This window comes from Siniperca chuatsi, linkage group LG2, assembly GCF_020085105.1.
Source record: "Siniperca chuatsi isolate FFG_IHB_CAS linkage group LG2, ASM2008510v1, whole genome shotgun sequence".
NCBI classification, from domain to species: Eukaryota; Metazoa; Chordata; class Actinopteri; order Centrarchiformes; family Sinipercidae; genus Siniperca; species Siniperca chuatsi.
This window is the reverse complement of record NC_058043.1, coordinates 13,942,692-13,964,269: the sequence shown is the minus strand read 5'-3', so window position 1 is coordinate 13,964,269 and position 21,578 is coordinate 13,942,692. Positions and strand designations below refer to the sequence as shown.

General features: G+C 40.3%; 1 protein-coding gene across 3 annotated transcripts in view; it reads left to right on the top strand.

The window, feature by feature from the left end:
• The window catches only part of vgll4b (vestigial-like family member 4b), a 45,692-nt gene that overhangs the window by 15,312 nt on the left and 8,802 nt on the right, over nucleotides 1-21,578 (top strand). Inside the window, exons 1-2 of one of the 3 annotated variants that reach the window (XM_044175409.1) lie at nucleotides 6,345-6,796; nucleotides 14,085-14,316. In XM_044175409.1, the coding sequence (XP_044031344.1) occupies nucleotides 6,715-6,796; nucleotides 14,085-14,316 (314 nt within the window). In that variant the 5' untranslated portion in view covers nucleotides 6,345-6,714. Of the gene's footprint in view, nucleotides 1-6,344; nucleotides 6,797-14,084; nucleotides 14,317-19,310; nucleotides 21,458-21,578 lie in introns of those variants that run through there. The other 2 variants (XM_044175420.1, XM_044175428.1) reach the window with 2 other exon arrangements.

Below are 21,578 nucleotides of genomic sequence, written 5' to 3'. Positions count from 1 at the left end.
CTGTACTCCTGTCTACTCTCTTCAGTCCTCTCAGTGTCCCACTTCTTCTTAGCTAACCTCTTTCTCTGTACACACTCCTGAACTTCCTCGTTCCACCACCAAGTCTCCTTGTCCACTTTCCTCTTTCCAGATGACACACCGAGTACCCTCCTACCTGTCTCCCTGATCACATTAGCTGTAGTGGTCCAGTCATCTGGGAGCACTTCCTGACCACCCAGAGTCTGTCTCAGCTCCTCCCTGAAAACTACACGACATTCTTCCTTTTTCAACTTCCACCACTTTGTCCTCTGCTCTGCCTTTGTCCTCTTCATCTTCCTCACCACCAGAGACATTTTACACACTATCATCCTGTGTTGTCTGGCTACACTCTCCCCTACCACTACTTTACAGTCACTGGTCTCTTTCAGATTACAACGTCTACACAAGATGTAGTCCACCTGAGTGCTTCTACCTCCGCTCTTATATGTCACCCTATGTTCCTGCCTCTTCTGGAAGAAAGTGTTCACTACAGCCATTTCCATCCTCTTTGCAAAGTCTACCACCATCTGTCCTTCTGCATTCCTGTCCTGAAGACCAAACCTGCCCATCACATTCTCATCACCTCTGTTCCCTTCACCTACATGCCTACTGAAATCTGCACCAATCACCACTTTCACCTCTGGGGATGCTCTGCATCACTTCATCTAACTCACTCCAGAATTTCTCCTTCTCTTCTAACTCACATCCCACCTGTGGGGCATAACCACTCACAACATTGAACATCACCCCTTCAATTTCCAGCTTCAGATTCATCAACCTGTCTGATACTCTTTTCACCTCTAGAACATTCCCCACTAACTCTTCTTTCAGGATAACTCCTACTCTGTTTCTCTTCCTATCTGACCCATGGTAGAACAACTTGAACCCTGCTCCTAAGCTTCTAGCCCTGCTACCTTTCCACCTGGTCTCCTGGACACACAGTATGTCCACCTTCCTTCTCTGCATCATGTCAATCAACTCTCTAGCCTTCCCTGTCATAGTCCCAACATTCAAAATCCCTACTGTCAGTCCTACATTCTTAGCTTTCCTCTTCTCTCTCTGCCTACGAACACACCTTCCTCCTCTCCTTCTTCGTCTTTGACCAACAGTAGTCCAATTTCCACCGGTACCCTGTAGGTCAACAGCACCGGTGGCGGTCGTTGTTAACCCGGGCCCCGACCGATCCGGTATGGAAGTCATTTTCACGATTCGCATTTTTAATTTGGCATGTGTTTTACGTCGCATGCCCTTCCTGACACAACCCTCTGCATTTATCCAGACTTTGGACTGGCACAAGAAGACACTGGCTTGTGCCCCCTTGTGGTTGCATTGTAGATGGTTAAAAATTGTGGAACACCAACCTATAGTATCATAACTGGTAATACAGGTCCAGTCTGCTCAGGTGTTTGTAGACATTATATGTGTAATCAAACAGCCTCAAGGTTTGTGGACAAGTCACAATTAAGTAGCCACCCTGATAACAAGATCTCAGACAACAAATTTCAGAGGGCATAAACGTCTTCAATCCATTATTTCATTATGTAAACAAAGCCTGTAATGGTGCGGTGGTATTTCAACAGAGGGTGCTTTAAAGTAATCTAGGATTTGACCTGTGATCTCTGCCAGTGTGATAGTTATTCTTCCACCCTGGCTTATTAAATATCATGTTTATAATCAAGTGTAAAGGAAGTTACTCTTCTTTTATCCATTTTCAACAAGGCATAAAGATAATTTCCTAGGATAGGTAAATAAATGGAAAGACAGGGAAGGAAGCAGCACTCTACCATCATCCTACAGTCTTTTACTCTACCAGTGTTTGTGTCACGACACTGGAGCGTGTTAATAAAGCATTCGGATGAATCACCACCTGGCCTTTGCAGTGTTGCTATCCAAACACACCCACTCCCCGGAGAAGCCCAGACCTGTTCAGAGAGACACACAACACCACAAGAGATTGAGTAGGTGTGGCAGTGCCTTGTCCTGATAGATTAGATAAATAAATAGGCAGGCAGGAAGTAAGAAGAGGGATAATGACAGGAAAGCAGGAATTATCCACTGGAGATGAAGGACAGTTGTATACCCACACCAAATGAAAGATTTCATTTTGAAAGCAAGGTAAATTGCTTTGAGAGTAGAAATTAAAGCTGATTACAGAGGTCTGACTCTAAGCAGAACATATTTTGTATGGCCAGAGAATAATATAAACCAGCTCACTTCTGTAGTTCATGTAGGTAAAATGAGGTTTAGTGAAGCAGTGGTGCTTTTACACAGAAGTTTGATTTAATTACATGGATACTTAAGTTTTTCTAACAAGAGCGATGCCACAGCCTGCCTTTTCCTATAGCTGACATTATAGGTCATCAGCCTCACAGCGAGCTCTTTACTTCTGAGTCATGCTGGAGAAAGCAAGCTGGGGAAACAGTGAGGAGAAAAGGTTATTATCACAGCAGGCAAGTTATGTGTAAGAACTTGTCCCTATGGACGAAAGAAGTGGAATTTCACCAACTTGTTGTGTAACCATTAATCTCCTTAGAATACTTATTCAACCTTAAAGCATGCCAAGCCAGAACAAAGACACAGTGTTAGAGACTGTGTTTCCCTTTTTTAAGTCAATTTTAAGTCAAGTGTTTGCGATAACTGCAAGACGAATGAGCACATCGATGCAAATGCAGCAGCCACAGGGAAACAAATGATGCAGCACTAAGCAAGACTGATGTACAAATATTCCCAAAACTAAAATGAATTGTTAAATGAGACATGAAGCACTTTGTAAAAGAAATGTTTTTTATATGATTTGTTTTCTTTGTTGTTGCTGAAAGGTTAACTTGAATTGACTATGTGAAAATCACACATTTCGTCTATTTCCATTTATGATTGCATTATTAGTATTTTTATAAGCATGCCCTCTGTTATAAATATAGAGTAAAGGGTCGTAGTTGTCCGTGTTTCACTCCTGCATTGTCTAATTTACAGCATGAGAGACACAGAGTCTGTAAAAAAGTGAAAAAGACAGTCACAGTTTGATACAATTTAGATGGTACATTTAGCTATCTTTGACAGTCCAAGAAGATTTTATCTGCCTGAGGAAGCTCCATTGAGCTGTCTCATTGTACTATCAAGGACTCAGTTATAGTGTCTGACAGATCTGCTGTGTTGAATTGTTTACACTTTGAATCCTTTTGCTCTCAGTTTAAGTCGGGCGCTATAGCGTCCTGCCTGTGGATGTTGATCAAAGTTTTAGATTCAAACCATTTTTTGTTACTGAGGTACATGTTGCCTAGATACAAGACAACCTCCTGGGCCTTACATTTAGATCACTGTTTTGTAAAAGTTGCTTCAGATTTAATTGTTTTACCTCGTAAATAAACATTTGAATCGTACCCTATTTACTAATGGAATTCGTAAGGAATGGATCCATCCTATGGCAACCCTCTGTTTAAAAAGGCGGCGATGTCACCTCTCTAAATAATTTCAGGCTCATCTCTTAACTTGTATTGGAATTGCCTCTTGGTCTTATCATATTGATTTAGATTTTGTGTTTTTTCTTGGTATACTTGATTGTCTCTAAACTCAGTGGGACTTAACCTGGTTAAAACAAAGGTTAAATTAAAAACTCCTTCATAGTCATTAGTAATCCATTTGTAGGATTATTATTGTAACACACCATCATTGTTAAACCAATATTAACCTTTTTTTCTGTGAAAAAATACTTTTAATTGCGCTGTTTTGTCTAAATAAAGCAGAAAGTTAAAAGTTGCCTCAGCCTTCTTTTTTCCACTTCCTGTTGTTATGATGGGCATTTTTTTCAAGTCAAATCCAACATGTCCATTATCTGGTGGCACATTGGTCTGAAGGCCATATGGGGACACTAGTCTGTTACTGTCTGTCTTTCATCCTCCACTCCAGTGAAATGAATGACTTCTTGTTTCCAACAGTCTGGAAATGTGTGAAGATGTTCAAGTTCCAAGATGTTCATGTGACAAATGGGTTTGCGTGCATGGATGCGCTATGCTTGCCACCTGAACCAGTTGAGCTGTCTTATTATAGATTTGTGGTTTTTATTTCCTGACAAGTTGTCACACTGACCGATCTGGAACATTATAAAGCATTCAACAATTTAATTTTTACTTCCTGCAACAACTGTTTATGTGTTGTCACAAACTTGTACACAGTACAGTTGAGCAGTAAACAACCCATTTCAGTTTCAGGCCTCTTACTTTTTTAGATGTTTAAGCCTCTACGTTAGTTGTAACCTGCAGCACCAGCTGTAGTAGCAGCAGCAACACTGAATGAACCCTCTGTCTGAACTCAGCCCTGTTGTGTGTGTGTGTGTGTGTGTGTGTGTGTGTGTGTGTGTGTGTGTGTGTGTGTGTGTGTGTGAAACTGGAAACAATGGCTATCCAATGAGACAAGAATCATGTTCCTTAGTTCTGAGCCACCGTTCGAGGGGGAGGCCAAGAGGGAGGAGGGGAGAGGCCTTTTGTGTGTAGCTGTGTGCTTGTGTGTGCAGGAGAAAGAAAGGGGGAGGTGTTTCGATGTGTGTTCGTGAAGTAGAGTAGGGCAGATGTATGATTGTGTCTGTGTAGATGCATACATACTCTGCTTTGCAGTTGTGGCTTGTGTGTGTGTGCATGAGAGAGGTGGTGAGAGACAGGGGGTAAAGTAATTAGTATAATGAGCCTGTTAATCCAGTTTTGAGCAGTGTTAGAACAGTGTAGAAGTGTAGTGAGACAGAGGTCAGTGAATCAGCCTTAACTTAAATGCTGTCTGATGAATGTAGTCTACAGTGCTTTTAACTTGCATGGAGCCCAGGATAGAAAAGGAAATCCACCTGCCTGAAAGCTTGATCTCTTCCTCATAATTCATTATCTCTCTTGCTGTTTTTCCTTGTTCTTTCCTTATTGTATTTAGTCATGGCAATCTTACCAAAGTAAAGAGCTGGGGTGCAAGACTGGATGAAGGCAAGACAATACTAATGTTTCTTGTTTTTAAACTGTAATTTCATTTTTTATGCCATTTGTGTTTGTCTTTCTTTCTTTCTTTCTGAGTCATTTCTGTTGCTTTGAGAAAGTATCTCATTGTTACTTCAAAACCAGGTCTTATCTATTGAGTTTGCTGTAATTTTGTCTGAGATTGTCATGGCGCATGTCATTTCTTGGTCTGTGGGTTTTGCGGGTATGTGTCACATGAGAACATGCACATGGCAAATGTGTGTTTGCATGTAAACTCACACTCTAAAGCGCAGCCACACCCTGCTCATTATGTTCTCAGTCAAATGCCCAGAGGAAACGCTTCTCTACTCTTTCCACACAAACCATGTAATGTGATGACAGTCATATTCACGTTCTATTCATCTATGATGATGATACCTATTTCCTCTTTTCATCCCATTTGCCTCCTGCTTTTTCCACATTCAGTCCCTTTATTGAAGACAAACCCTGGGTGTTGCCCATCTCAAGCACCAGGGGGCAGGAGAGAACCACTCTGAAATTGAGGCGATTCACTGGGCCTTGTTGACTTTTTATACCCATTAACATCAACACAGCGAGGTTTGTTTTCCCTCCATGTATAAGACAGCTATAGGCATTTTTTTCATATTGCACATAGAATATATAAATTATATAATCTAGTCCATTTTTTCTTTTTACATGTGTAAACATGTGTCCATATACCTACTTGAGGGGTCATCGTGGTATCAAGAGAAGTCCTTATATTATATTCTGTTCCGTTGTAAGGAGCCTGACACATCAATACAATGTATAATGAGGGTAAACTACCATCTTTTCCAAAAAGAAAAGTTTTATAAGCAGAAACCCCATCAAGATAAGCACAGTTTCCTTGCTATTTACCCTCCTGGCTCTTTTTTTCCCCTTTGTCCTTCCTACTACTTATAAGTTTTTCCCTCACCTTTCCTCTGTCTTTTTCTGTCTCTGAACTACCTGCTTCCATATCTGTAAACTGTTTATTTATTGTGCCTTATCAAACTTTATAACTTTATCTATGTTATCACTATACTATTCCTGCAGGGACTCGTGCCCTGTGATAAGGTTATAGCAACCTTAATGTACTTTTGTGGCACCTTTTAATCTCCTCAATTATCACTTCTATATTCTTAAAGGGAGTTAATATGCGTCTGTTGTACCTCAACAATCTTGGTCATGTTTAATATCCTGTAGGAAAACTTCAGCATTGAGACTTGTGATACTTTTAAAAGATTGCTCTTTGGGTCTCTCTCTCTCTCTCTCTCCCCCTTTCTTTCTCTCTGGATGTGTTTGGAGAGGCTGATCTTGCGCGTAAAACATCCCTGATATTTGAGGCGCTCCAGGGATTTAGCGAGCATGCCCAGTGCGCCCCTCTCAGCAGCAGAGGAAACCACTGGTGCAACATAGGAGTCATACCAAGCATAGCCTGCGTGTCAGTGCTGTCGACTTACAGCTGGCTGTGAGGAGAACTGACGCTACTCCTTTTTTGCTCTCTATCAATGCGATACATTTACCTGTATTTCTTTTTAAAAAGTATTCAAAGCTGATTAGAATAACTGGGGTAATCCGGTGTAGATCCTCTCCGCGGGCTGTTATCTTATTAAGGGGGTTTCTAGACAAACCAAAGTTGGAGGCTGGGCCTTTAGCTTTTTGACCGTCGCTTGAGAGGAGAAGAAAGAAAAAGCTGGTCTTTTTTTGTGTAAAAACTCGATAAATGCTACTAACGAAAATGGACCTGTTGAACTACCAGTACCTGGACAAAATGAACAACAACATTGGCATTCTCTGCTACGAAGGTAAAGTGAAGGGTTTGGGTTGTTTAAGGGTGTTACTACGGCTGTTTTTAAAAGCTCGAAGTGGCCGTTACGCTGTGAGTTAACGTTATCGACGTTGTTGGTCGAAGTTTTCACTCAAGTTACTTGCGAGCTGTTTCTTTCCACAAGCTTTGCAGAGAAAAGTTGTAGGGTTTAATACATGTTGATTAATATAATTTCTACACGACTTATGAATATCGACTTAAATTGGTTATAACTTTTCAGCGGTTTGAACTTAGTGCCAACGTACGTTATTTTTTCCATGGAACGTAGTTAGAACCGTTAGCAACGTAGGTAACATTAGCGTCAATTTTCCCTTTTAACTAACGTTATTTGCTCGTTATCTGAAAAGCTGGAAGTGTATTTGTATGCCTGTGTTATCATTTCTGTGTATTGACCGCTCCTCAAAAGTAAGACCTGGCTAATTATTGCGATCAAAGGCTGACTAATAGACTGCAGACCATGTGTGAATTTCATGGCACTCTGACTCACTTTATTACTAGTTGCTCAGTTATTCTGACTTTATGCTCTCTATTATTCATATCAAGCTCTTGCATTCCTATCTTTGTGATATATTTGTGGTTAAATGTCTAAATGCCTGGTTTTGAATCATATTCTTACAAAGTCAAAAGGATTGTTTAGTGTGTTGTTTAGTCATTTGAACCCAGCAGGACAAACGGCTTTTGCATTTGAAAATAATGTCTTTTTGTTAAAGGCTGGGATTTCTCTTCTCTTTGCAATGTGGACTACAGGTTATTTCTAGCACGAGCAGCATAGGATTTCATGTTATGTCAGGAGCTTCCATGTCTTAGCAAAGTGACTGACGTTGAAGTAGTGTAACTCCTGTCCTCTGGTCTGCAGTTAGTGCTCACATGTCAGGGGTTGTAATATCATCCAGTCTTTCCTGGGGCTAAATACAAGTTCCTTCCTCTGTCCCTTTTGCCCCCGATTTCTACTGCAACATGCAGAATCAACTCCAGTATTGAAATAACAAATAGCCTAATTGCTTGTTTAAATTCACAAGCAGCAAATGAAATCCACTTAAAGTTTTCTGAACTTGACATATACTGCAACAAATTATACATTTTTAAGTAAGGAATTACTACACAGGACCTAGTAGAAAAAAATGTTAGGATTGTCAATAGTAAAGAGTTGTTGAAGGTGGTGACTAATGATTAATGTCCATCCTTTGTGCAGCAATACAAAGGAAAACATTTTCATTAGAAACTGATCTGCAGGCTTTCTTTTCATCTCTTATCTCCCTCTCTGCTGTGCATTAGCCTATTTTCCCTACTGTTACTGTGCCACAGTTAACAGCTCCTTTCTACATGTAACATATAATGAATTTGTAATTGCACTCCTATTAAGACTGTGCAACTGAAAACCATTTTGCAGATTTGGCAGTCCGGCAGGTGGCCAAGTACCCTTTTACAGGAGCAGGTAGAGGGAAGATTTTTTGTTGTTGTGATTAAGCATGTAATTATGGTCTCTGTAAACAGAGCTGTACTTTTGTCTGTTTCTAATGCTTTGTGGAGGAAAAAGTGTTGTGTTGCTGTAATACCTGTTTGACAAACTGCAGTTAAAATTCTTGCTTTTAGGCATGTGGCTTTTTCAGTGTTGCTCAGGGGTTTGTGCACACAAGCCATTTTCGTGAAATTTCAGTAACAGTAAAGCTCACTCTTCAGTGCAGTGACGGTGAAGCAGACAAGATTGCCTTTGGACTGGGATTGAAGCCAATCAGAAAGGTTTTCTGTGTCACTGCAGAGCTTCATCTTTCTCAGGTTTCATCCTGTCTATATCAGTGAAAAGAAAATTACAGGAGTGAATAGTGGAGGGAACTACTTTTTTAGAGGTATTTTTATACTTGTATATCCTCTGGGTGTCTCTTTTATGGGATAGATTTAGACACAATGCTTTATTTCTGTGGCTGGAATCACTTCTCTGCAGGCTTAGCCCATCTATTTGTTTTTCTTGGGGGGTTTTTGTGTGCTGTTTTTAGCTGACTGAGCTAAAATCTGACTCCATCATGTGCCTCATGATAAGAAAACAAAGATAAAAGAACAGGGGAAAGAGCCAATCAGTAAAAAGAGTGAAAGAAAAGCCCTTCATGTTCGAACATGTTGAGCCAAGAAGGGGTTGGAGGAGCTTTGTTATATTGTGGGTGTGCAGACTTGTTATTGTATGCATGAGCACACATACTCAAATACATTCCCTGACAAATACACACAGAAATGCTCATATATACTGGTACACTGTCCCAAGAGCTTCAGTTCGATTCTGAAGCTTTCACACTGTTGTCATCATCAACATTTATTAGCAAGTGCAGATGTGGCACTTAAAGGTGGGATATGTGATTCTAATCCAATACACGTCTTTTTGTCAAATTCAGCAAATATCTCCTCATGGTCTCCTAGCTGTCTGTTCAGTGTGTGAAACATACAAAGTGGCTCGGACCGAGCCACACAGCACTATTCCAGCCATGATTTGTGTGGCAGGTAATGTTAAATGACTTGCCCACAGACATTCAGCTTACTTTCTAGTTTGCCAAGATATGCTGCTGTTGTGATGTTTGCTATAGTGGCAGGAGAGTTGTGAGTATCGCTGGCTCTGGGAAACCGTCTTGTCCTCTCTGGCTGTTAGCTTCCCAGCAGCAACTGTAGCGACAGTTTGCTAACCCACAACCTAGCTACCATTAGTTACATTACTTGCTGTGTTGTTGTTCGCTCTATATCATGGTATTTGTCATGATATTGGATTTCTCCAGAATCGCATACACCACCTTTAACCAGTTGTCTGATATGTGTGTACCCGTATCCCTGATCAAGACAAGGGTTATGTGTGTTAATACAGTATGTGGCCTAATAAAAAACAAAAAACAAAAAATAAAATAATAATAATAATAACTAATAAAATAAAAAAGCCTGCCTTTTATATACATCATGACATAATCAAACATACACACTTTGAATAACTGTTAATGTAGCCCCATAGTTGGATTTGAGTGTTTGGATAGTTAGCATTATCACAGTAATTTGAGGTTTAATGATGTTTGAGGATCAGGTCAATTTTTGGAAGGATGTGAAGTGGCATACGGCAAGCATCTTGTCGATATCATAAGAACAAGCAAGGGACAGATAAATGGAACTATTTCATTGATGCCTATTGTGTTTGGGGCTGATGCATTGACAGACAAAGTTTAGTATTAAGACACTGATCTTCATCCAGTTCCCTCTGTGACTTTTCTGGCGCCTGAATGTAAAACTAAATGACTCAAGAATCAGACGTAGATGTTTATGTGCTATAGTAAATTGAAAGGTTGATGGTAATTCCAGGTGTGTTAATTTTGTTATGGTAAAACCTTAATTTCACTGACAAAATTTGGTTAATATACTAGAGAAGTGACATTCATCTACAATATCTATTCTTTGTTTTCTGTCTGGCCCTTATTACCTTCTCTGTCTGTATCCCGTAACTCCTCTCAATTCTGGGTTTAGGAAAATCACATCTAGCATTGCCTTCTTGTGCTGCAGTCCTTGGTGGATGGACGAATGTGTCAAAAGATGATGGTTGGAACAGGTTTGCATATTGAATATCGGTTTTGAGTGGGAACCAGTTCTGGGAATTCATGCTAGATGATAAATTGGATCCAACCCTGTGCATGCATGACAGATTTCAATTATTTATCAGCAGTAATGAAGTCATATTGAAGTTGGCCTTGAAGTGCTGCCAATCAGTGCTTATGATGCCAGGTAGCATGGCAGGAAAGTAGGACTGGAGTCATTGTTGTTATTCTGTAATGTAGAACAAGACGGTGAATCGCTACCTTTACCTGTGTGCCCTTTAGGGCTCAGTATATCATACAGAGTATGACATTATTACATTAATATTGTTACAGTAACTGACAAAGGAAGTCCATTGATTTGCTAATCAACTACGCCAAGTTGCCTACTGCAGCAGTTGCTTAATGTAGACTCCAATCTCCTGCAGTACCACACCAACTGCTTCCTCCCATTTAATTTCAAATCATTTTGTTTCCCAACCATATTAAACTGTCCTGTTGATTATATATTTGGAAATTATTGTTTTTAGCCAGTTGTGTGATTGATTTGCTCTCAGACTTTGTTGGAGGATATGTAGGTTACTATATGACCGCCCTGCAATGTTTTAGCACTCCATCCCTCTCTTTCTCTGTTTGTCCGTCTGTTCGCCTGTCTCTCCCTCCAGCTCTCCCTTTCTCTTTCTGTAAAGCTGCTACCAGTTGTAGGCCTGGCAGTGAGGGGTGCAGGGGAATGCTGACTGTCCCTTTTTGCTGCTGAGCAGGAGAAAATAAACAAGGTTGAAAACCTCCTCAAAGCCATGTACTTTTGTCAACTTTTCTCCCTCTTTGTCTGTCTGTCTTGCTCTCCCTTCCTCTTTCTGTCAGAGATCAAACCAATCTAACATCCGGTTTGAAAGTTCAGCTCACACAGACAAGAACTTCTGTGGAACATCTTTTTTTTATTTCCTTTTAAGTATTTAAAGCCTAAAATCTCTATGGACTTAAAATATAAAGGCAACCCAGAGGGACAAGTTCAGGTTACTGAGAAACTCAGCCAAAATAATCACTTTGCAGGGAGAGAGAAGAGGACATGCTTCGATTCATCTTTTCATCATTTTCAGGGAAATGGAGAGATAGAGAGGTTCACCTCCATTTGTAATCCAATCTAATCCTGATTCCAAGCTGTTTGAAGTTCTGTCAAGAGAAATAGGCTTTGATCATGGGGACCTAATGAACTGAGAGAGCAGAGAGGGGTAAAGAGAGTGGAGTTTTACTTCTGTGCAACAGCCCTCCTTCCACTGATTGAACGAAAAGTGTGGTTTCTTGTTATACTGCAATGTTCTTTATGTGCTGAACATATATATATACACACACACACCTACAAACTGCTGAACTTTGAGTCAGTATTTCTCATATATATAAGCTGTAGCTAATTTTCTCGTGTGTACCATAGCATGTCGTCTTGTTCCCATCTGTCTTTAGATTTGAGTGTAAATTGCACGAAAGACAAGATGGCAGTGCTGAGAGTCCTTTTCTAGCATTGCTATTCAGTGCTTCTGCTTATTTCTGCATTTTATTTTAGCTGCTGCTGTGCAAATATCATTTGGTTACATTTTTACTACTTCAGAAACACTAATACACACGTTTTACTATTAAAAGTCTGTCATGGTGAAAGAGGGATGCCTCACACAGGTTAGTTTTTGAAGTAAATCTATACACCCAGTTGTCAGTTTATTAGGTACCCCTAGCTAGAGCTAATGCAATCTCAGTGTTCAGTTAGTGTTGAAACTGAATCACAGACTACGTCCTCTATCATCATCTCTCTAAACCACTGTCCACAGAAAGTGAACATCATAATCTTCATGAATGCAGGATTTATTGCAGGGCTGCATTAGTTTTAGATTGGTGTGCCTAACTGGCAACTGAGTTTAATATTGCTCTGGTTCACTGTTGTGCAGCAATTAGGTCAACAGTGTTTGGCTGTATACGGCCAAATGTCTTATTTGTTTGCAGGGGAAACACTCCTAGATTCACCCCTTGTTGAACGCTTCACTCCTGAACCTCTGATAAGCTATTATGTGTCCTGGACCCGGATTGGACAATGTGGTGTCAGTCTTCCTTCTTTTATTGCCATCCCTCTGTCCTGCCAAAAACAATGATGTCACCCCTGTTGCCATGGTACACAATGGGGCGAGCAGGAACATGCCAGAGAGAGAGAGAGAGAGAGACAGAGAGAGAGAGAGGGGAGAGGAGCTGCTGCCATGCTAAAACTAAACATACATAGGGGAACAGTGGAGGAATAGAGCACACATTTTATTACATAACAACGCCTTTTCAGTGTGTGTGTGTGTGTGTGTGTGTGTGTGTGTGTGTGTGTGTGTGTGTGTGTGAGCGCTACATCCATCTGAATTACTTGATAATATAATTATTTTCAGATCGGTTCAAACTGGTTTTCACCCAGATTTTATGACCTCATGCATCCATCCAAAGTCATTGTGTTTCCTACAAAAGAAGACTGTCCATTGTAGTTTATAGGAAACTTCCTCTAAAGGTCATGCTGCTAATAGTATTTAAAGTCCAGGTTTCATTCATATTATTGAGATTTGTAAAATCTGATTATCATTTTTTTTAAATATTTAAAATAAACAGTGTGTATTTAAATAAAAATAAAGAAACATAATGAATGGTTAAATATCTACTGTGTTGCTAATCAGCACTGGGTTTATTCTGCAGAAAAATAAACAATTCAGCAAAATATAATCAAAACTGCAGTTTAATATTGTTTGTAATATAACATAATTTGAAATGAAGCAGGAGCAACCAATTGGTGTTGCATTGCAAGGGATAGTGTTAGTAACTAACAGTTTTTTCTCAGAGTATAGGAGTAGTTATGGAGAAAGCTGCGAGTCTAGGCTTTGTTTTGTTTGGGAAGAGTCAGACAGATACATGAGGCCGAAGCAGTGGAAAGTCCCCGTGCTGAGACAGAGCCAGTGGTAGTTTTCCTGATTTTCTTTTGCTCTTTTACTCCCACTCACTGACGACTCTGTAGGCCTTCTGTACTAGGACAAGACTGGAGGAAAGCAGAGAGAGTCAGACACACAGAGAGAAATACACACACACGTATGCAGAACCCATCCACAGCTATTTCTTCCAAAACATTCCTAACCAGATACTCCTCTGCTTATGCCAGAGGTTTGTGCCTCACTCAGCAAACTGTATAAGTCAACAAAATCCAAAGTTTGAGCTGGAACACAGCCTGTACAGTAACACTGTCATGAAGTAGTTTTTGTGGTCAACTTGTTTAAAGTGGCAATAAAATGTTGCCTTCTACTTGAAAATACCATAATTTTGACTAATTACCATAATTTACATCCATGGCTAAGCACCCTGTTGGGAGTGTAAGCGTGTCAGTTGACAGCAACGGCACGAGTGTCAGTTCATTGCTATACTTAAAATTTCTAGATCGTCTTTTCCTCTTTCAGAGTTTGTGTAAAGGTGGATCTCTGCCTATAGATGTTTAAATTCTCAATAGAGAGAATAGAGTTATAAACTGAGACGTTAACACAATTATATGGAAGTGAAATGCGTTCACTTGAGGAAAAAAATCTGCTCAAAATTACGAGCTAAGTTTTCATGGGGGGAAAAAAATGCCCTCATGGAATAGAGGTTCAACATCACTAATAACTCTCTCTCCTTTTATCTTTTTTCGCCCTCGCGGCCTCCTCTCCTCAGGTGAAGCAGCTTTGAGGGGGGACCCCAGACTCCAGTCCCTGTCTCTGTCCTCGTCTTCTTCCTCCTCTTCGTCGTCATCCTCCTCATCTTCCATCTCCTCCATCTCCAGCCACAGGACGGGTCCTCCTCCCATCAGCCCCACCAAAAGGAAGCTGAGCGGGGACCAGGGGGACAGCGACATGGACGACAACGAGCATGTAGCAAAGATGAGCCGACTGTTTGCTGCACAGCTGTGAGTACACATACTGAGAAACACTCATTAGTTGTTGCATGAGTGAACAGACACTTTCTAATGAAATCCATTATGAAGAGTAGTTATTCTTAAGTTATTCAAAACTCACTGTTTTTAAAAGAAGTCATTTTATACTTGTGTACGCAAATGTTTCTGTTGGCCACCTGTTTGCAGGCTCCTCGCTTGGTGGAGCTGTGCACAGGCAGGCCTTCTCAGAAGTCCCAGTTTGGACTCCAGGGTGCTCCGCCAGGTTTAGCTGGCTCCACAGCGTTCTCCTTATAGCCGCAGATCTCTGGAAGCTTGGAAACAGGGACAGCACAACAGAAAGATTACTCACATCTCCAACGTTCCCACATTCCCACTTCCAGAGATTCCAGAGATTCTGGAGCACTGGTTGGTGGTGAAGGACTGCTGGGCCCAGGGGCAGTGGAGTCAGAGCTCCCTCTCTCGTTCTCTCCCGCTCTCTCTTTCTCTCTTTCGGTTTGACTGAGTCAGTCATGGGACTCCAGCCATTGCTATTTATTGCAGAGACAGTCAAGGAGGTGTTAGGTAGAGCTGTGCAGTTTTGCATGCATGCTAATTCTTAGCAATATGTTCTTTTGCTGAAAATAGTAGTAATATTATAATTTTTTTTTATGTCACTTGTTTCATCAGTCACCTGTTTGTCAGTCAACATGGCTGTGAGGTGACACAATGGAAAACAGTAGATGATACACTGGATATAATAGAAGCCCTGGATTAAGAGTAGAGCACAGTTACTGGCAATGCATTTATGTGGCTATGCATGTGTAAACACACAGATGCATGTGTGAATGCACATGCAGTACTGTCATTTGTGCACGCTGGCACAAACTCCTTTAGACTTTAAAGGTAACACTGGAAAGTTTGTGCAGCTTGTATTCATAGCATTTACAATGAATTGCAATGGCAAACCAGAATCGCAGCCATTGCAAAAGTATCGAAATGTCCACAGAAATTTCTCAAATCACTTCAACCACTACAATCCACACCTCTGCCAAAATGATCTGTATGTTTGGTATGTTCCAAACACTTCACAATATAGCTAAATACACTACTTTATTGTCGCATTCTCATAGCTCAAAAGCTCTGCCGGTAGTAGCATATTTGCAGTTTATTGGTGAAGCAGTGGTTGTTTGCAACATACCGAGCAGTATATATAATTAATAAATCAACAATAAATCTGAGAGGATCCTGTTTTTTGGGGGGGGGTTCAAAATCAGTTAGGGCTTTTACCTGGTGGGTCTCACCACGACAAAAGTAATTGCAGAAGTTGTATATGTTCACTTGCCTGTGTGATGGGGCAGGGATATTTTTGCATGGCTTGTGTTACAGATAGGAATCTAAGACTTTTGAATTAAGTTTTTCTAGTGGCACAGGGGGAAGGGTCTTTGTTCCTTCATCTTGTGACCGTCTGGGCTCACATAACAAAGGATTAGCTTGTGTGTCTTGACATTTGTGCAGTGTCATCTTGTTTTCTGTTATGGATGTGTCACTGGTGGGAGAATTACCATTATACTCTTCAGAGAAACCAGACTATAAATCCATCTTCCCACTGGGTGTTTTATTCTGTTGTCTCAGTTGTTTTTCACTCTCTGAGATATTTTTCATGCACGATGCGGTTAACTTCTGCATACATTGATAAGCAAATGCTCCTACTCGTGTCACAAGTTGAATTTTATTTTAAGTACAATGGGACTTATTGTCATATCAGCTTTCAGTTGGTGTCGTAACTCCTTGCCACAGCTTCTAAATGCAACCATTTTGTGTAGTTAAAATGATGTTCTGTGAAAATAAAATCTGTAAATAATAAAAAGTCTGTGGTATTTTAAGACTTTTCAAACAGCTCATTGTACCGTGATTATTTCCTTGAAGTAACCTGTGATAAACCATAATCCCTTTATTTAATCTTAATTTGAATAATGACCTTGAAGTCATTTGACTCTAGGTGCTGTAGGTTAATCTCTACCCAAGACAAGTCAATTGCTAGTTCACTTGTTGCAACTTGAAGTACAAGGCTTTCTACAAAGCCTCGTCAAAAAACAAAGTTTCATCCTGGAAACCTATTTGCCGCAGGGCCATCCTGTATGTGTCTTATTTTTAGTCATTTAATTTGAGGTTTCTCTGAGGGCATTCTTTCCCTGGCAAAGGTAACTGCGGAGTGACTTGTTGAAACCTGCAGTCAGAGTCGGCCTCTGAAAAGTTTTCCTCCTCGTTTGAACTGTTGTGCCTGTCCAAAGAACAGTGATTACACTAAAGTGGAGAATGATGGGTTGTCGTTACAGAAAAAGTTTTGCTAAAAATAAAACAGCCTCTATAGAAAACACTGAAGGGTACTTCACAGTCGACTTGTCTTTATTGAACATACACAAGCTTTCTGCTTCATTTAACTCATCTGTCAATTGTAGGAACAGTGATTAGATTTAATTTGAAAATGTTGGACTTAGTTCTTGGGAAAAAGCTAGACAGAAAACCAGAAAATGAACCCCTGCAACCTCCACCACACACACACACATGCATGCGCGCGCACACACACACACACACACACACACACACACACACACACAGTTCAAATTTCCAGAGATGGTTATCGGACACCATTCTAGCTGTTGGATTTTGCTGGCTGCTTCTGTCTGTGTAGCTTGTTTTTTGTCTGCACTGATTGCTCTGCTCAATGTTGACTGTTCCTGCATGTTTAGAAGCTTTTGTGTTCATTCTTCTCTTTTAAAAAAAAAAAAAGTTTTCCCTGTTTTGCTTGAAGGGCAGTTTTCCTGTGTGCTGACTATATCAGTGACTAAATAATGTGCGTTTTGTCGATCTGCTTGTTGTTGGTTTTCTTTTGTCTGTAAGTTAAGTCATATTTTTGGTGAGTGTTGACACAGACAGACACCTGACACCTCAGACTTGAGGCGGAGCTATGAAGGAAGAAGCTCAGGTTTTCTTTGTTGTCCAATCACAGCAAGCTGAAGTCAGGGGGAGGCACAGGCTGGGGTGAGAGAAAGAAAACTTGTTTTTTTTAATATGGGACAGTATTAACAGGCATGATAAATGAATGGATTTTGCTTTTGTGAACAGCCTGTGTATTTAACAATGTGGTTGTGAGTATATTTTTCTCAGCAGTGTTTTAATAGTGTCTCTTTCAGTTTTTGCTGTGAAGTCACTAATGCAATACAGAAAAGATAATGGCATCGTAAATTCTGCATATAAAAATCTGAAATATTGGCAGTCTTAGTGGCAGGCAGGTATGTGGATGTGATCTGTATGTCTATTGAGTCTGCATTTGTTTGTGCAGGTATGCACATGTGTCATTGTGTGTACTGTCCATGCATGTGTGCTTGCCCAACTGTGATCGTGTGTGTGTGTGTGTGTGTGTGTGGGGTGAGTGGGCTCCTTGTCAGGCAGCAGGGGCTACTTTCTCATTTTCTCTGAGGAGTAGGAGGAGTCTTGAACAAAGAAGCCTTATCCTGTCTACTGGTGCCTGCGGGCTGGAAGCTTGCTGCTGCCTGCTCGCCACTCTGCAGTTGTACACCCGCCAGGATAAAAGTCCTCTTGCTCAGCTGTTTCATAAGAATAAGAGACAGTCACAGAGCAAGGTTTTGTATAGGCTTTTAATTGGGGAATATAACTGCAGGAAAGTGCATTTGCAGCAGCCAGGTTACATGTGTCTCAGTGAGCACTAAGTTTGTTTCCTGAGATGTAAAGCTGGGCAGAATATCAAAAATAAGAATTTTTAATATTTTCTTTGTAACCATATTGTGTGTTTTTTCAAAATAATGTGAGTTGTTTTGCACTGTAAATTACCAATAATACATAATTAGTAAATCAGATTGTGATGAACCTGACAATTTGATGTGCTATAATATTTTCAGCAAACAATGTCTGGTAGTCATTGCTTGCTGCAAATGTTCCTTTTTATGTGTTCTTGTTCTTGTCCTGCTCTTTAGCCTGATAATCAGGCTGAACTGCCATTTGGACATATGGACAATTATTCAGAGGTTTGAAATCAAGCTACATGCTTTTCACAGTAGTATATAATCTTTCTTTCACATTCATGCTATGTTACTCTGAAAAGTAATGTTGTAGATATAGGAGCTAAAAGTAAAATCCAAGTTAGTCAGATTGCTGCAGTAAGTACTGTAGCATACAGAAACTGCAGCTGCTTTCTACTGGGAACTTCAGCAGTAAGTTGTTCTCATGGAAGTTTCTCCATAGACCAAATGGGGAGAAAATAAGAGAGAGGAAGAGCCAGTATATGTGTGTGTGTGTGTGTGTGTGTGAGTGAGCGTGGCCAAGCCTGGTGAAGTCATTGTTACTGTCTTGTTTTACATGGGACTATTTATGCAGTGTGTGAGCATGTGAGGAAAGGAGGGAGAGCATGCGGGTGTTTTTGTGTGTGTGTGTGTGTGTTCACATGTTGTTTTCTTTGCCTTCTTGTTGTGGTTGATCCCATATCCGATCTGTCCCAGCTTTAATAACAAAGGATTTTCTTCAGTTCTCTTTCTCTGCAGTCAGTTAACTGTCAAATAACTGCTTGATTTCTATCAGCTTTTCTGTATGAGTGAAAATCTGAAAGATTTAAAACGGCTGTGTCAAGAGCTGTTTGGAAATGGTGCGAAAGTTTGTCTTACTTGCTGTTAACATAGCGTTTTCATTCATTTTATTTAATGCTTTATATTGCATGTTATATGTCAAGGATGATTGCTTGATTTATAACATTAATAGTCTGTGAATGACATCTGTTAAGGTGTATTTCCTCTGGGTTTTGACTGTTTTATTTTAAAGGATACAAATATTATTGCTAACTTCCGCTCAGTCCCACTCCTAAAACCTGGACTGAGCAGAGTAAACTGTGTTGAGATGTTTGTGTACTTTATATACATAGCCTGGGTAGGCTCTGTGGCTCTCTCTCTCTCTCTCTCTCTCTCTCTCTCTCTCTCTCTCTCTCTCTCTCTCTCTCTCTGTGTGTGTGTATGTTTTATATATATATATATATATATATATATATATATATATATATATATATATATATAAAAATCTCAATTTTGTGGGTTTCTCTAGACCTCGCAGAGCTTGGGCATGGTTGTAACCTGTGGTTCAGCCTTCATCCTCCTCTGCTTTTTTTCTTTTTTGTCGTCTTCTCCCCTCTACGCCCTGATTCTTCCCAGATGTTTCCTGTGTGTATCTCTCTCTCTCTTCTCGCTCTTTATTTATTTCTTAAAGGAGTAGGATATGAACGTCTGCCCAACCAAAGATTTGTAGTGAGGTTTTTCTTTGGAGCACAATTGTGAGAAAAAGTATAGAACTTTTATAGCTTCTGTATCTTTGCCTCAAAGTAAAATATAGCTAACTCACCAAATTGACAGTCTACTCTAGAGCTAAACCTGGCACACTTTTGAAAACTAAACCATATTTTTAAAGTCCCTGGTTCCTATGTTTATATTTGTTTTATTTAGTTTTCCTTTGTGGCAATTAGGCAAGTTAGCTCATACAAAGCTGCTTGTTAACCCAGTAAGAACAAATTACAAGTTTCCAGATTTTACAGGAATACAGGCCTACAACATTTTTTTTTCTCTAGAAGTCATTCAAACACATGGTCACAGCCGTGATCTTTAACTTGAGGCTAACTTGAAGACAGGGTGTCATGTGAATGGTTACTTAAAAGGCTGTACTTAATGACAGATCTCAGTGGTGTAATATTGTATTAAGATATATGACTATAGCATTTATGTATTGAGGGTTGGACTCTCTGGGTTTTAAATGAAGGGATCTTTAAGTGGGTACCCACCACAGTGACTACCACTAATGTCAGGCTGCACATAACCCAAACTCTAGTAAAATAGAATCAAATAGATATCTGCTCTCTATTTCATTGTGTCAAACTGTCCAATCTGATGTTAGTCACACGGTTCTCATTTTCAAAACGAGTCAACAGAAAAACAAAAAACAAAATGTCAGCCTGAGATAAAGTGTCATCCCTCTCCACTCTTTGTACCTACAATTGCATATAACATGTGCTCCACAATGTATCAACATATAAAATACTCTCAACTATATTTTTTTAGTGTTACAAAATGAAAAGTTTTCTGATGATATATGTCTTAAATCAATTTAGAATGGGGCGGGTGAAACAAAAGGAAATTATTGAGTGGCTAATATATAGGGAGTAGTGAGGGAGTGATTTCACACAAATAACATTTAAATGAGAGAGTCATTTACACTCAACACTAGCTTCCTAGTGAGCTGCAAACAGGTAAACATGGCACAATCATCTAGATCATTTGGAAGTAGAAAGACTCACCAATCTCTTGAACTTTTGAACATAAAAAAGACAGTTGAAACAGTTTTACTTTAAATATCACAATGCTACAGAATGGTGCTTTTCTCTTTGGCTAAGCGTTAATGGGAGCAAGATGCATTCACTCCCCGCTATGTATTGCTTTTGCTGTCAGAAGAGTTCAATCTAATCGATTTGACTCGCTAATATTCAGCCAATTGGATAGCGAGGATGGGACTGACCTCTGCCTGAGGAAGGCAAAAGTTTCATTCAGTCACCTCAGCAGGCAGTTTCTTGCTCTAAATGAGAAGCCTGTAGGGAAAATGCTGATAATGACAGCTCACTTGGTTGTTGTATAATTGAATCCTTTCTCTCACATCTATGCATATATTTTTAGATCTGAGCTTCTCTCTCCCTTTCTCTCTCTGCCCCTACTCAGTGCAAGCCTTTGCACTACTGTGTGGTGTTTACTCCATATTGATGCTTGCTCCAAGAGTGATTAGTAACCCAGTGAACATTTATTGTGAAATAAGATTAAGCTACGTCCCCAACCTCATCCCGTCCTTTTTTCCCACAATCCACTCCTTGCCTCTTCTTTTATTCAGTTTGTCTCCCGATAACCCTTGTAGTCTCAGAGTTCTTTACTTTTCAAAGGCTTTCTCCCTCTCTCTCTCCCACTTTTAGCTCTCATCCTCTCATCTAGCCCCAGACCTGGCAACCCTGTCTCTTCAGCTCTAGCCCTTGTTACCACCCCCACCCCCATGTCTCATGTCTCATGTGTAGCCCCGCCGTCCACCCTTTGCATCCTCTCCCTCTCTACCCAGCTGGGAACCTAACGATAATTGAGAGGTGAGTAAGAGAGACAAAGACACAGGGTGGGTTGTTTTTGAATGTCTGATCCCTGGCATGAAATGCGGTCCGGGGTTTGGTGGGCAATCAGGCGAGGAGAAGGCGGGGGCGGCAGTGAATT